The 15,147-nt window shown below is 40.3% G+C and overlaps 1 protein-coding gene across 1 annotated transcript in view; it reads left to right on the forward strand.

Moving 5' to 3' along the window:
* The window catches only part of LOC132547260 (polycystin-1-like protein 2), a 34,775-nt gene that overhangs the window by 12,196 nt on the left and 7,432 nt on the right, over positions 1 to 15,147 (forward strand). Inside the window, exons 7-13 of the mRNA XM_060211025.1 lie at positions 1,292 to 1,432; positions 2,551 to 2,647; positions 4,864 to 4,952; positions 6,839 to 7,087; positions 8,543 to 9,020; positions 10,157 to 10,257; positions 10,759 to 10,983. Coding sequence (XP_060067008.1) covers positions 1,292 to 1,432; positions 2,551 to 2,647; positions 4,864 to 4,952; positions 6,839 to 7,087; positions 8,543 to 9,020; positions 10,157 to 10,257; positions 10,759 to 10,983 — 1,380 coding nt within the window. The remainder of the gene's footprint in view (positions 1 to 1,291; positions 1,433 to 2,550; positions 2,648 to 4,863; positions 4,953 to 6,838; positions 7,088 to 8,542; positions 9,021 to 10,156; positions 10,258 to 10,758; positions 10,984 to 15,147) is intronic.

The raw sequence follows: 15,147 nt of genomic DNA on the forward strand, positions 1-15,147 counted from the left end.
CCCTACCAACCACATCCCCCTCCCCCTACAACCACCTCCCCCTCCCCTACCAACCACATCCCCCTCCCCCTACAACCACCTCCCCTTCCCCTACCAACCACATCCCCCTCCCCCTACAACCACCTCCCCCTCCCCTACCAACCACATCCCCCTCCCCCACCAACCACATCCCTCTCCCCCACCAACCACATCCCTCTCCCCCACCAACCACATCCCCCTCCCCCACCAACCACATTAACTCTCCCCCACCGACCACATCTCCCTCCCCCACCAACGACATCCCTCTCCCCCACCAACCACATCCCTCTCCCCCACCAACCACATCCCCCTCCCCCACCAACCACATTAACTCTCCCCCACCAACCACATCCCCCTCCCCCACCAACCACATTAACTCTCCCCCACCAACCACATCCCCTCCCCCTACAACCACCTCCCCCTCCCCTACCAACCATATCCCCCTCCCCTACCAACCACATCTCCCTCCCCACCAACCACATCCCTCTCCCCCACCAACCACATCCCTCTCCCCCACCAACCACATACCTCTCCCCCACTCTCCCCCACCAACCACATCCCCCTCCCCCACCAACCACATCCCCCTCCCCCACCAACCACATTAACTCTCCCCCACCAACCACATCCCCCTCCCCCACCAACCACATCCCTCTCCCCCACCAACCACATACCTCTCCCCCACCAACCACATCCCCCTCCCCCACCAACCACATCCCCCTCCCCCACCAACCACATCCCCCTCCCCCACCAACCACATTAACTCTCCCCCACCAACCACATTAACTCTCCCTAAAACTAAAAGTAGGGAAATAACAGTATCTTAAAATCTCACCATCAGGACAAGTGAAGGAAGTTTGACTTGAAACGCCTTTACTATTTAGAACCTTCAAATTTGGCTTAAGAGATTGGCTTTGTTGGATGGTATCGTTGAAAAGTGTCTGTTCAGATTTTGCTCAAGACGATGACTATGTTCGATGATCTTGAAATAATTAAACTCATTGAGTATTGATTAAGAAATATTGGCCGACATGCAAATTCTGAATCAAAGGTTTTAAACGTTTCCTTTCTGCATACTTTTGTCTATATTTCTCTAATTCATGTCATACAAAGTAAGGGTAAATTCTGTAGCAGTGTTAGAATGGCTTGAGGACGGTAAAACCAGGTAATGATAAAACATAGTGGTTAATAACAAGGTAATTTATGTACATTCCCTATTTATATCAGTTTTGTAGCCGCTGACTTATAGTTTTAGTTTATTTTATATCTTACAAAGGTTATGACAGCAACTATTGACAGATTGTCAGCCAATGAAAACTTGATCCAAGATGAGGTTTTAGCTGCCAGTACAGTCGACACCTTAAATAGTATGTTGTCTCTGGAGACTACGGTGACAAGCCTAAGTAGAGAGAGCAAGGTTGGTGCCCCCTTCTTAATTACCTTTAATTTGGACTAACTATGAACCACGTGACATCACTCAATACCTTTAATTTTTAACTTTTACTGTACATCTGTCCCCAAAAATAATGTTTCATCCTCAAAATATTATACATATCAGAGATCTTGTTTATCACTTTATAACACTTATTTTGTAAATCAATGATATGACAGAGCATCCACCAAAAGATAAAAAACATGTAAGGCTGATGTTAATTCCATCCTGTAATGTCCCACACTGTTACAACAGTCTTACACAAACTCCATCCTGTAATGTCCCACACTGTTACAACAGTCTAACACAAACTCCATCCTGTAATGTCCCACATTGTCACAACAGTCTTACACAAACTCCAGTCTGTGGTGTCCCTCACTGTCACAACAGTCTAACACAAACTCCATCCTGTAATGTCCCACATTGTCACAACAGTCTAACACAAACTCCATCCTGTAATGTCCCACACTGTCACAACAGTCTAACACAAACTCCATCCTGTAATGTCCCACACTGTTACAACAGTCTAACACAAACTCCATCCTGTAATGTCCCACACTGTTACAACAGTCTAACACAAACTCCATCCTGTAATGTCCCACACTGTTACAACAGTCTAACACAAACTCCAGTCTGTAATGTCCCACACTGTCACAACAGTCTAACACAGACTCCATCCTGTAATGTCCCACACTGTCACAACAGTCTAACACAAACTCCATCCTGTAATGTCCCACACTGTCACAACAGTCTAACACAAACTCCAGTCTGTAATGTCCCACACTGTCACAACAGTCTAACACAAACTCCATCCTGTAATGTCCCACACTGTCACAACAGTCTAACACAAACTCCAGTCTGTAATGTCCCACACTGTCACAACAGTCTAACACAACAGTCAACACTCAACATCCTGTAATGTCCCACATTGTCACAACAGTCTAACACAAACTCCAGTCTGTAATGTCCCACACTGTCACAACAATCTAACACAAACTCCATCCTGTAATGTCCCACACTGTCACAACAGTCTAACACAAACTCCAGTCAGTAGGGTTTTTCCTCAATCATGGTAATAACTATTTCAATTTATTGTGTTGTAGATGAAAATTGGAAGCTCCTATCAGAATATTGCCAGCTCTCTTGAAACTAACTTCAAACTTTCCATGTCATCAGATGAGAAACAGGCGTTAGCACAAGGTAAACAAACATATTTACAGATACCTGTCATCAGATGAGAAACAGGCACAAGGTGAACAAACATATTTACAGATACCTGTCATCAGATGAGAAACAGGTGTTAGCACAAGGTAAACAAACATATTTACAGATACCTGTCATCAGGTGAGAAACAGGCGTTAGCACAAGGTAAACAAACATATTTACAGATACCTGTCATCAGGTGAGAAACAGGCATTAACACAAGGTAAACAAACATATTTACAGATACCTGTCATCAGGTGACAAACAGGCACAAGGTAAACAAACATATTTACAGATACCTGTCATCAGGTGACAAACAGGCACAAGGTAAACAAACATATTTCCAGATACCTGTCATCAGGTGAGAAACAGGCATTAACACAAGGTAAACAAACATATTTACAGATACCTGTCATCAGATGAGAAACAGGTGTTAGCATAAGGTAAACAAACATATTTACAAACATGTCATCAGATGAGAAACAGGTGTTAGCACAAGGTAAACAAACATATTTACAGATACCTGTCATCAGATGAGAAACAGGTGTTAGCATAATGTAAACAAACATATTTACAAACATGTCATCAGATGACAAACAGGTGTTAGCATAAGGTAAACAAACATATTTACAGATACCTGTCATCAGATGAGAAACGGGTGTTAGCACAAGGTAAACAAACATATTTACAGATACCTGTCATCAGGTGAGAAACAGGCATAAGGTAAACAAACATATTTACAGATACCTGTCATCAGATGACAAACAGGCACAAGGTAAACAAACATATTTACAGATACCTGTCATCAGATGACAAACAGGCATTGACACAAGGTAAACAAACATATTTACAGATACCTGTCATCAGATGACAAACAGGCATTGACACAAGGTAAACAAACATATTTACAGATACCTGTCATCAGATGAGAAACAGGTGTTAGCATAATGTAAACAAACATATTTACAGATACATGTCATCAGGTGAGAAACAGGTGTTAGCACAAGGTAAACAAACATATTTACAGATACCTGTCATCAGGTGAGAAACAGGCACAAGGTAAACAAACATATTTACAGATACCTGTCATCAGATGAGAAACAGGTGTTAGCACAAGGTAAACAAACATATTTACAGATACCTGTCATCAGATGAGAAACAGGTGTTAGCACAAGGTAAACAAACATATTTACAGATACCTGTCATCAGGTGAGAAACAGGCACAAGGTAAACAAACATATTTACAGATACCTGTCATCAGATGACAAACAGGCACAAGGTAAACAAACATATTTACAAACATGTCATCAGATGAGAAACAGGCATTAACACAAGGTAAACAAACATATTTACAGATACCTGTCATCAGATGACAAACAGGCACAAGGTAAACAAACATATTTACAGATACCTGTCATCAGATGAGAAACAGGTGTTAGCACAAGGTAAACAAACATATTTACAGATACCTGTCATTAGGTGAGAAACAGGCACAAGGTAAACAAACATATTTACAAATACCTGTCATCAGATGAGAAACAGGTGTTAGCATAATGTAAACAAACATATTTACAAACATGTCATCAGATGAGAAACAGGTGTTAGCATAATGTAAACAAACATATTTACAAACATGTCATCAGATGAGAAACAGGCATTAACACAAGGTAAACAAACATATTTACAGATACCTGTCATCAGATGAGAAACAGGTGTTAGCATAATGTAAACAAACATATTTACAGATACCTGTCATCAGATGAGAAACAGGTGTTAGCACAAGGTAAACAAACATATTTACAAACATGTCATCAGATGAGAAACAGGTGTTAGCACAAGGTAAACAAACATATTTACAAATACCTGTCATCAGATGAGACATCTTTACAGGTAAAACACCAATAACAAAGGTGAGTTTATTTATCAGGAAAATGTGCAATATAACAGGTTAGTTTAGCGACAAAATGCTTTTCTATAAACATTGGGAATATCAAATTTTATCCTCCTTTTGACCATTTAAGAGGGAACTAAAATATTTCTCAACTGAAATCCTACAGTTCAATGTTTACCATGTGTCTTACAGTATATTTCTGAGAAGATAATGATTTCTCGACTCATTCAGCTAATACTAATGCTGTTGCTGTTTTCTCCATGAGTTTAGATAATTGTTGTATGTAACAGATATAAGTAAATTGTTGCTACTGGTATTTCAGACCTGCTAAGTGGTGTGGTGACTTTCGCTCAGAATACAAAGTATTCTACTGATTGTTCCTCCAGTGATTGTGACGAACAGTTCAAACAGGTGAGGACAGTTGGGAGTTTGAATGTTTTATTTCAACTGTGCCATGAAACACTGAAGAAATCACACATTAATTTTTCTGTACAACAAGAACATAATAGATAAGATTTATCTATGTTTTCTGTACCACACAGACACCATAGATATCATCTGTTTATGTTTTCTGTACCACACAGACACCATAGATATCATGTGTTTATGTTTTCTGTACCACACAGACACCATAGATATCATGTGTTTATGTTTTCTGTACCACACAGACACCATAGATATCATGTGTTTATGTTTTCTGTACCACACAGACACCATAGATATCATGTGTTTATGTTTTCTATACCACACAGACACCATAGATATCATGTGTTTATGTTTTCTGTACCACACAGACACCATAGATATCATGTGTTTATGTTTTCTGTACCACACAGACACCATAGATATCATGTGTTTATGGTTTCTGTACCACACAGACACCATAGATATCATGTGTTTATGTTTTCTGTACCACACAGACACCATAGATATCATGTGTTTATGTTTTCTGTACCACACAGACACCATAGATATCATGTGTTTATGTTTTCTGTACCACACAGACACCATAGATATCATCTGTTTATGTTTTCTGTACCACACAGACACCATAGATATCATGTGTTTATGTTTTCTGTACCACACAGACACCATAGATATCATGTGTTTATGTTTTCTGTACCACACAGACACCATAGATATCATGTGTTTATGTTTTCTGTACCACACAGACACCATAGATATCATGTGTTTATGGTTTCTGTACCACACAGACACCATAGATATCATGTGTTTATGTTTTCTGTACCACACAGACACCATAGATATCATGTGTTTATGGTTTCTGTACCACACAGACACCATAGATATCATGTGTTTATGTTTTCTGTACCACACAGACACCATAGATATCATCTGTTTATGTTTTCTGTACCACACAGACACCATAGATATCATGTGTTTATGTTTTCTGTACCACACAGACACCATAGATATCATCTGTTTATGTTTTCTGTACCATACAGACACCATAGATATCATGTGTTTATGTTTTCTGTACCACACAGACACCATAGATATCATGTGTTTATGTTTTCTGTACCACACAGACACCATAGATATCATGTGTTTATGTTTTCTGTACCACACAGACACCATAGATATCATGTGTTTATGTTTTCTGTACCACACAGACACCATAGATATCATGTGTTTATGTTTTCTGTACCATACAGACACCATAGATATCATGTGTTTATGTTTTCTGTACCACACAGACACCATAGATATCATGTGTTTATGTTTTCTGTACCACAGACACCATAGATATCATGTGTTTATGTTTTCTGTACCACAGACACCATAGATATCATGTGTTTATGTTTTCTGTACCACACAGACACCATAGATATCATCTGTTTATGTTTTCTGTACCACACAGACACCATAGATATCATGTGTTTATGTTTTCTGTACCATACAGACACCATAGATATCATGTGTTTATGTTTTCTGTACCACACAGACACCATATGTATCATGTGTTTATGTTTTCTGAACCACACAGACACCATAGATATCATGTGTTTATGTTTTCTGTACCACAGACACCATAGATGTCATGTGTTTATGTTTTCTGTACCACACAGACACCATATATATCATGTGTTTATGTTTTCTGTACCACACAGACACCATAGATGTCATGTGTTTATGTTTTCTGTACCACACAGACACCATAGATATCATGTGTTTATGTTTTCTGTACCACACAGACACCATAGATATCACTCATTTATGTTTTCTGTACCACACAGACACCATAGATATCATGTGTTTATGTTTCTCTACTACAGGGACAATATGTCGTAGAATTTATAAGTATCACCCACAACATATCAGCTATTTTACTGGAGGGTACAGTTCCTGGGGAGGAGGAGATTATCATATCCATCCCCCAGGGTAACACTGTCATGGCTGTCAGGCGCTTGGAAACCTTGGAGGTGTTTAATTCAACCTTGTCTCTTCATGGCCATCCACTCGCTGAAGTGCCTGACCTGTCTGACGTTGTCAACTGTGAAGAGCATGGCCATATGGATGTGGAGGTAAGTTCATCAAAGAAACAGAGACAGGAAAGTCATGTGATCGTGACTGATACAGAGACTGATGATAGAGAGGTCATGTGATCTTGTCTGATACAGAGACTGATGATAGAGAGGTCATGTGATCATGTCTGATACAGAGACTGATGGTAGAGAGATCATGTGATCGTGACTGATACAGAGACTGATGATAGAGAGGTCATGTGATCTTGTCTGATACAGAGACTGATGATAGAGAGGTCATGTGATCTTGTCTGATACAGAGACGTATAATAGAGAGGTCATGTGATCATGTCTGATACAGAGACTGATGGTAGAGAGGTCATGTGATCTTGTCTGATACAGACACTGATGATAGAGAGGTCATGTGATCATGTCTGATACAGAGACTGATGGTAGAGAGATCATGTGATCGTGACTGATACAGAGACTGATGATAGAGAGGTCATGTGATCTTGTCTGATACAGAGACTGATGATAGAGAGGTCATGTGATCATGTCTGATACAGAGACTGATGGTAGAGAGATCATGTGATCGTGACTGATACAGAGACTGATGATAGAGAGGTCATGTGATCTTGTCTGATACAGAGATTGATGATAGAGAGATCATGTGATCTTGTCTGATATAGAGACTGATGATAGAGAGGTCATGTGATCATGTCTGATACAGACACTGATGATAGAGAGATTATGTGATCATGTCTGATACAAAGACTGATGGTAGAGAGGTCATGTGATCTTGTCTGATACAGAGATGTATAATAGAGAGGTCATGTGATCTTGTCTGATACAGAGACTGATGATAGAGAGGTCATGTGATCTTGTCTGATACAGAGACTGATGATAGAGAGGTCATGTGATCTTGTCTGATACAGACACTGATGATAGAGAGGTCATGTGATCTTGTCTGATACAGACACTGATGATAGAGAGGTCATGTGATCTTGTCTGATACAGAGACGTATAATAGAGAGGTCATGTGATCTTGTCTGATACAGAGACTGATGATAGAGAGGTCATGTGATCTTGTCTGATACAGAGACTGATGATAGAGAGGTCATGTGATCATGTCTGATACAGAGACTGATGATAGAGAGGTCATGTGATCTTGTCTGATACAGAGACTGATGATAGAGAGGTCATGTGATCTTGTCTTATACAGACACTGATGATAGAGAGATCATGTGATCTTGTCTGATACAGAGACTGATGATAGAGAGATCATGTGATCATGTCTGATACAGAGACTGATGATAGAGAGGTCATGTGATCTTGTCTGATACAGAGACTGATGATAGAATGGTCATGTGATCTTGTCTGATACAGAGATGTGTAATAGAGAGGTCATGTGATCATGTCTGATACAGACACTGATGATAGAGAGATTATGTGATCATGTCTGATACAAAGACTGATGATAAAGAGGTCATGTGATCATGTGAATTGTGTTTGCAGATTATGGTGGGAGACAACTTGTACACGACAGATGCCTCCTGGACTCAGGTAAAGACACAGACCAATGCTGTAGCTCTTATTGTGGATGGAGAAGTCCTACAAGTGGCTGACCTTGTGACACCCATCAGGATCCTGTCTCATCCACCTATCCTACAGGGCCTGAATTTTACCTCTGTCAACCTGTCATCTGACTCCAGCCTCTTCTATATACAGCTATCAGTTAATGAATCTTATGTGACCCCTTTGTTTGTCCTCCAGACACCTAATCAGAATGTGAGTCTGAGGTACTATTTGAAGGTTGGAATCCCTCCAACCTCAGAGGATTATGATTTCAGTGGACCAGTAACTCCTCTGGATTTACAAGATATAAGTGGAAATGGAACCCGCTGGCAGGTCATCATACAGTTATCTGACCCAGCCATAGCCATGTCACTAGATACCTCCTCCAGTAACCTGTTATATCTAGGACTCTGTTCAGGTATGTATATACAAAAGTCACATTCACATTAACATTGGTGAAAATATTATTGTTTATGCTTTTTGCATTTCAGTCAATGGTTACACACAAAAATTGGTAGTTTTTTCTGATAGAAATAGCTTTTCCAATGGTTACACACAAAAGTTGGTAGTTTTTTCTGATAGAAATAGCTTTTTTTACACATCCATTTGGACAGATCCACACCGATCTTGACAGATTGTATTGTGATCTGCCTGACATTTATACATCTGTAATCTCTTCTATCTTCAGAATAGAATTGTAAGCTTCCCAAATTCTATGTATCTAACAATAGTCTAATTACTGATTCTGTTGTACTATTTTTCCAGAGTTATTGCCCCTTTTTGACCCACCATCCCTCACCACATGGTGGATAAGGGCTGTTTGTCACTTTTTCTTGATAAGCACTGAAGAGATATTTCTCAAAATAATTTGTAACTTCCCCTTTGTCCCTAGCTGTGCCAATTTTGACACTAACTAGTAAAATGAAAATGATGGACAGACAACCATCTTGTATTTTGATGTGTGTATATTTCAGTGACTGTTCAGTGAAACAAAATGACCAGCAGCTGGCTATGTTGGATTTTTGCAATTGAATGTTGTTATTGTTATTTCTAAATGTTTTGTTGATGAAAATAATCTGCAATCTGTTTTCATTGTTAATTTATTGCTACAAAATTATGTAGTTTTGCTCATTTTGTCTGCCCAGGCTACTGCTGTATCATGTATATATATGTTGTCAGCATTTTCTCACTGAAGTGGCTGAAAAAAGGCACTATTTACTGTAAAAAGCACAGACAGAAGTCCTGAAGTCCCTTGTGATATTACAGACCTACTGTGACATTGTAGTATCCCCATTTCTTAGACTCTACTTTATGAAAAATTGTAAAAATATTAATCCCTCAATGACATTTGCAAAGATATCACTCCGTATTACACTTATTTTGTATACTGTATCATCAAAATGGAGTCTTTAGACTCCCATCAATTTGGTTTTTGATTATCATTCATTTTTTATGTAAAAATTAGTCTAGATATTTGTTGATTAAAGGTCCATGTGATTGTAATATGAAGTGACATGACAGTACAGAGTTATAGACAGGGTTTCTATTAAACAGAGAATGAAGAGAGAACCACAGCATTAGACATAGCTCTATATGTACTGGACTGCCTGTTCTGGGAGGATACAATGAAAAAGTGGTCCAGGAGAGGTCTATTGGTATGTATGAGATAAGTTTGTTCCTGCTCAAAGAAATAGTCTTACTTGTTAATTGTTCATCAGGATCCTGCTACATAGGGTGAACTATTTATATAATTCTGTTATTCTAGGCTGCGTATATTTTAACACAACTTGTTTAGATAACAACTACAACAAAGATTGTCCTTAATTAAAGGAGCAATGATACGTAGGGTAGCTAAAGTTTTGATAAAGTTCTGTGATCACCTTACCAGACATTTAATTTTCAATTATGGCAAAATGTTGATATGAATCTATAAGCCAAAATGATTAATTTCACAAGATGTGATTGAGTAAAAGTACTAAGATTAACTGGAGGACAGAAAAGTGTGACCAATTAAAATTATAGTCATATCACCAAACAATACATCTTTACTAGAAGAAATTCTTCCGTTTTCAATATTCAACAATATGGCATATACAATGTACCTTGTTTCTTGAGGCTCGTGATAATAGTCATAATGTTTACCTCTTTTGTGACAGTTAGGGAATGTTACCAACTATGCTGAGGCCCCTTGTGAATCCACACATCTTACCACCTTTGGAACCAATGTGTTTGTACCACCCAACACCATCGACTTTAACACAGTGTGGTCTAAGTTCTCGGCTGACAACGTGGCCGTCATATCTACTGTGGGTGGTTTGTTAGTGGTCTATTTCCTGGTACTGTTGTGGGTCCGCAGAGCTGACAAAAGAGATGTGTCAAAGGTAAGTTTACATGTGAATAAACTGTCCTGTTCAGTACGTACAGCCATATCTCCCTCAGTCTATATCTTACTTTATATGTCTCCATTCCAGTATCTCTTTATCTGCTGTAAATTTGATGTCTCCACTCTGATGGTTCTCTATCTGCTGTAAATTCAATGTCTCCACTCTGATTGTTCTCTATCTGCTGTAAATTTGATGTCTCCACTCTGATGGTTCTCTGTCTGCTGTAAATTTGATGTCTCCACTCTGATGGTTCTCTATCTGCTGTAAATTTGATGTCTCCACTCTGATGGTTCTCTATCTGCTGTAAATTTGATGTCTCCACTCTGATGGTTCTCTATCTGCTGTAAATTTGATGTCTCCACTCTGATGGTTCTCTATCTGCTGTAAATTTGATGTCTCCACCCTGATGGTTCTCTATCTGCTGTAAATTTGATGTCTCCACTCTGATGGTTCTCTATCTGCTGTAAATTTGATGTCTCCACTCTGATGGTTCTCTATCTGCTGTAAATTTGATGTCTCCACCCTGATGGTTCTCTATCTGCTGTAAATTTGATGTCTCCACCCTGATGGTTCTCTATCTGCTGTAAATTTGATGTCTCCACCCTGATGGTTCTCTATCTGCTGTAAATTTGATGTCTCCACCCTGATGGTTCTCTATCTGCTGTAAATTTGATGTCTCCACCCTGATGGATGGTTTTATCTGCTGTAAATTTGATGTCTCCATGGAGACACAGAGGTTCTCTATCTGATGGTTCTGATGGTTCTCTATAATCACCAGAGTGTACACCTATCTGTCTCAGTGGGTAAATTCACCAGAGTGTACACCTATCTGTCAGATACCACTACCAGATGACGGTATACACAGGCATGAGATAATCACTCTGGTACACCTATCTGTCAGTCACGGGTAAGATAATCACCAGAGTGTACACCTATCTGTCAGTCACGGGTAAGATAATGAGTGTACACCTATCTGTCAGTCACGGGTAAGATAATCACCAGAGTGTACACCTATCTGTCAGTCACGGGTAAGATAATCACCAGAGTGTACACCTATCTGTCAGTCACGGGTAAGATAATCATCAGAGTTCACACCTATCTGTCAGTCACGGGTAAGATAATCACCAGAGTGTACACCTATCTGTCAGTCACGGGTAAGATAATCAAGTGTACACCTATCTGTAATCACCAGAGTGTACACCTATCTGTCAGTCACGGGTAAGATAATCACCAGAGTGTACACCTATCTGTCAGTCACGGGTAAGATAATCACCAGAGTGTACACCTATCTGTCAGTCACGGGTAAGATAATCACCAGAGTGTACACCTATCTGTCAGTCACAGGTAAGATAATCACCAGAGTGTACACCTATCTGTCAGTCATGGGTAAGATAATCATTAGAGTGTACACCTATCTGTCAGTCACGGGTAAGATAATCACCAGAGTGTACACCTATCTGTCAGTCACGGGTAAGATAATCACCAGAGTGTACACCTATCTGTCAGTCATGGGTAAGATAATCATTAGAGTGTACACCTATCTGTCAGTCACGGGTAAGATAATCACCAGAGTGTACACCTATCTGTCAGTCACGGGTAAGATAATCATTAGATCGGGTAAGATAATCACCAGAGTGTACACCTATCAGTCAGTCACCGCTAATATCATCACCAGAGTGTACACCTATCTGTCAGTCACGGGTAAGATAATCACCAGAGTGTACACCTATCTGTCAGTCACGGGTAAGATAATCACCAGAGTGTACACCTATCTGTCAGTCACGGGTAAGATAATCACCAGAGTGTACACCTATCTGTCAGTCACGGGTAAGTTTAGTTAATCACCAGAGTGTACACCTATCTGTCAGTCACGGGTAAGATAATCACCAGAGTGTACACCTATCTGTCAGTCACGGGTAAGATAATCACCAGAGTGTACACCTATCTGTCAGTCACGGGTAAGATAATCACCAGAGTGTAGAGCTGAATGTCACACGTCTGAACTCAAGTCACAGTTTTGAAAAGCGATATGGCTGTCACGGGTAAGATAATCACCAGAGGTAAGATAATCACCAGAGTGTACACCTATCTGTGTCACGGGTAAGATAATCACCAGAGTGTACACCATCACCAGAGTGTCAGTCACGGGTAAGATAATCACCAGAGTGTACACCTATCTGTCAGTCACCGGTAAGATAATCACCAGAGTGTACACCTATCAGTCACGGGTAAGATAATCCAGAGTGTACACCTATCTGTCAGTCACGGGTAAGATAATCACCAGAGTGTACACCTATCTGTCAGTCACGGGTAAGATAATCACCAGAGTGTACACCTATCTGTCAGTCACGGGTAAGATAATCACCAGAGTGTACACCTATGTCACGGGTAAGATAATCACCAGAGTGTACACCTATCTGTCAGTCACGGGTAAGATAATCACCAGAGTGTACACCTATCTGTCAGTCACGGGTAAGATAATCACCAGAGTGTACACCTATCTGTCAGTCACGGGTAAGATAATCACCAGAGTCACCAGAGTGTACACCTATCTGTCAGTCACGGGTAAGATAATCACCAGAGTGTACACCTATCTGTCAGTCACGGGTAAGATAATCACCAGAGTGTACACCTATCTGTCAGTCACGGGTAAGATAATCATTAGAGTGTACACCTATCTGTCAGTCACGGGTAAGATAATCACCAGAGTGTACACCTATCTGTCAGTCACGGGTAAGATAATCACCAGAGAGTACACCTATCTGTCAGTCACGGGTAAGATAATCACCAGAGTGTACACCTATCTGTCAGTCACGGGTAAGATAATCACCAGAGTGTACACCTATCTGTCAGTCACGGGTAAGATAATCACCAGAGTGTACACCTATCTGTCAGTCACAGGTAAGATAATCACCAGAGTGTACACCTATCTGTCAGTCACGGGTAAGATAATCACCAGAGTGTACACCTATCTGTCAGTCACGGGTAAGATAATCACCAGAGTGTACACCTATCTGTCAGTCACGGGTAAGATAATCACCAGAGTGTACACCTATCTGTCAGTCACGGGTAAGATAATCACCAGAGTGTACACCTATCTGTCACATGTAAGATAATCACCAGAGTGTACACCTATCTGTCAGTCACGGGTAAGATAATCACCAGAGTGTACGGGTAAGATAATCACCAGAGTGTACACCTATCTGTCAGTCACGGGTAAGATAATCACCAGAGTGTACACCTATCTGTCAGTCACGGGTAAGATAATCAGTCACGGGTAAGATAATCACCAGAGTGTACACCTATCTGTCAGTCACGGGTAAGATAATCACCAGAGTGTACACCTATCTGTCAGTCACGGGTAAGATAATCACCAGAGTGTACACCTATCTGTCAGTCACGGGTAAGATAATCACCAGAGTGTACACCTATCTGTCAGTCACGGGTAAGATAATCACCAGAGTGTACACCTATCTGTCAGTCACGGGTAAGATAATCACCAGAGTGTACACCTATCTGTCAGTCACGGGTAAGATAATCACCAGAGTGTACACCTATCTGTCAGTCACGGGTAAGATAATCACCAGAGTGTACACCTATCTGTCAGTCACGGGTAAGATAATCATCAGAGTTCACACCTATCTGTCAGTCACGGGTAAGATAATCACCAGAGTGTACACCTATCTGTCAGTCACGGGTAAGATAATCACCAGAGTGTACACCTATCTGTCAGTCACGGGTAAGATAATCACCAGAGTGTACACCTATCTGTCAGTCACGGGTAAGATAATCACCAGAGTGTACACCTATCTGTCAGTCACGGGTAAGATAATCACCAGAGTGTACACCTATCTGTCAGTCATTAGAGTGTACACCTATCTGTCAGTCACGGGTAAGATTATCTCCAGAGTGTACACCTATCTGTCAGTCATGGGTAAGATAATCATTAGAGTGTACACCTATCTGTCAGTCACGGGTAAGATAATCACCAGAGTGTACACCTATCTGTCAGTCACGGGTAAGATAATCACCAGAGTGTACACCTATCTGTCAGTCACGGGTAAGATAATCACCAGAGTGTACACCTATCTGTCAGTCACGGGTAAGATAATCACCAGAGTGTACACCTATCTGTCAGTCACGGGTAAGATAATCACCAGA

This window comes from Ylistrum balloti, unplaced genomic scaffold (assembly GCF_031769215.1).
Source record: "Ylistrum balloti isolate Yb309-2 unplaced genomic scaffold, AGI_CSIRO_Ybal_v1 Utg369944, whole genome shotgun sequence".
NCBI classification, from domain to species: domain Eukaryota; kingdom Metazoa; phylum Mollusca; class Bivalvia; order Pectinida; family Pectinidae; genus Ylistrum; species Ylistrum balloti.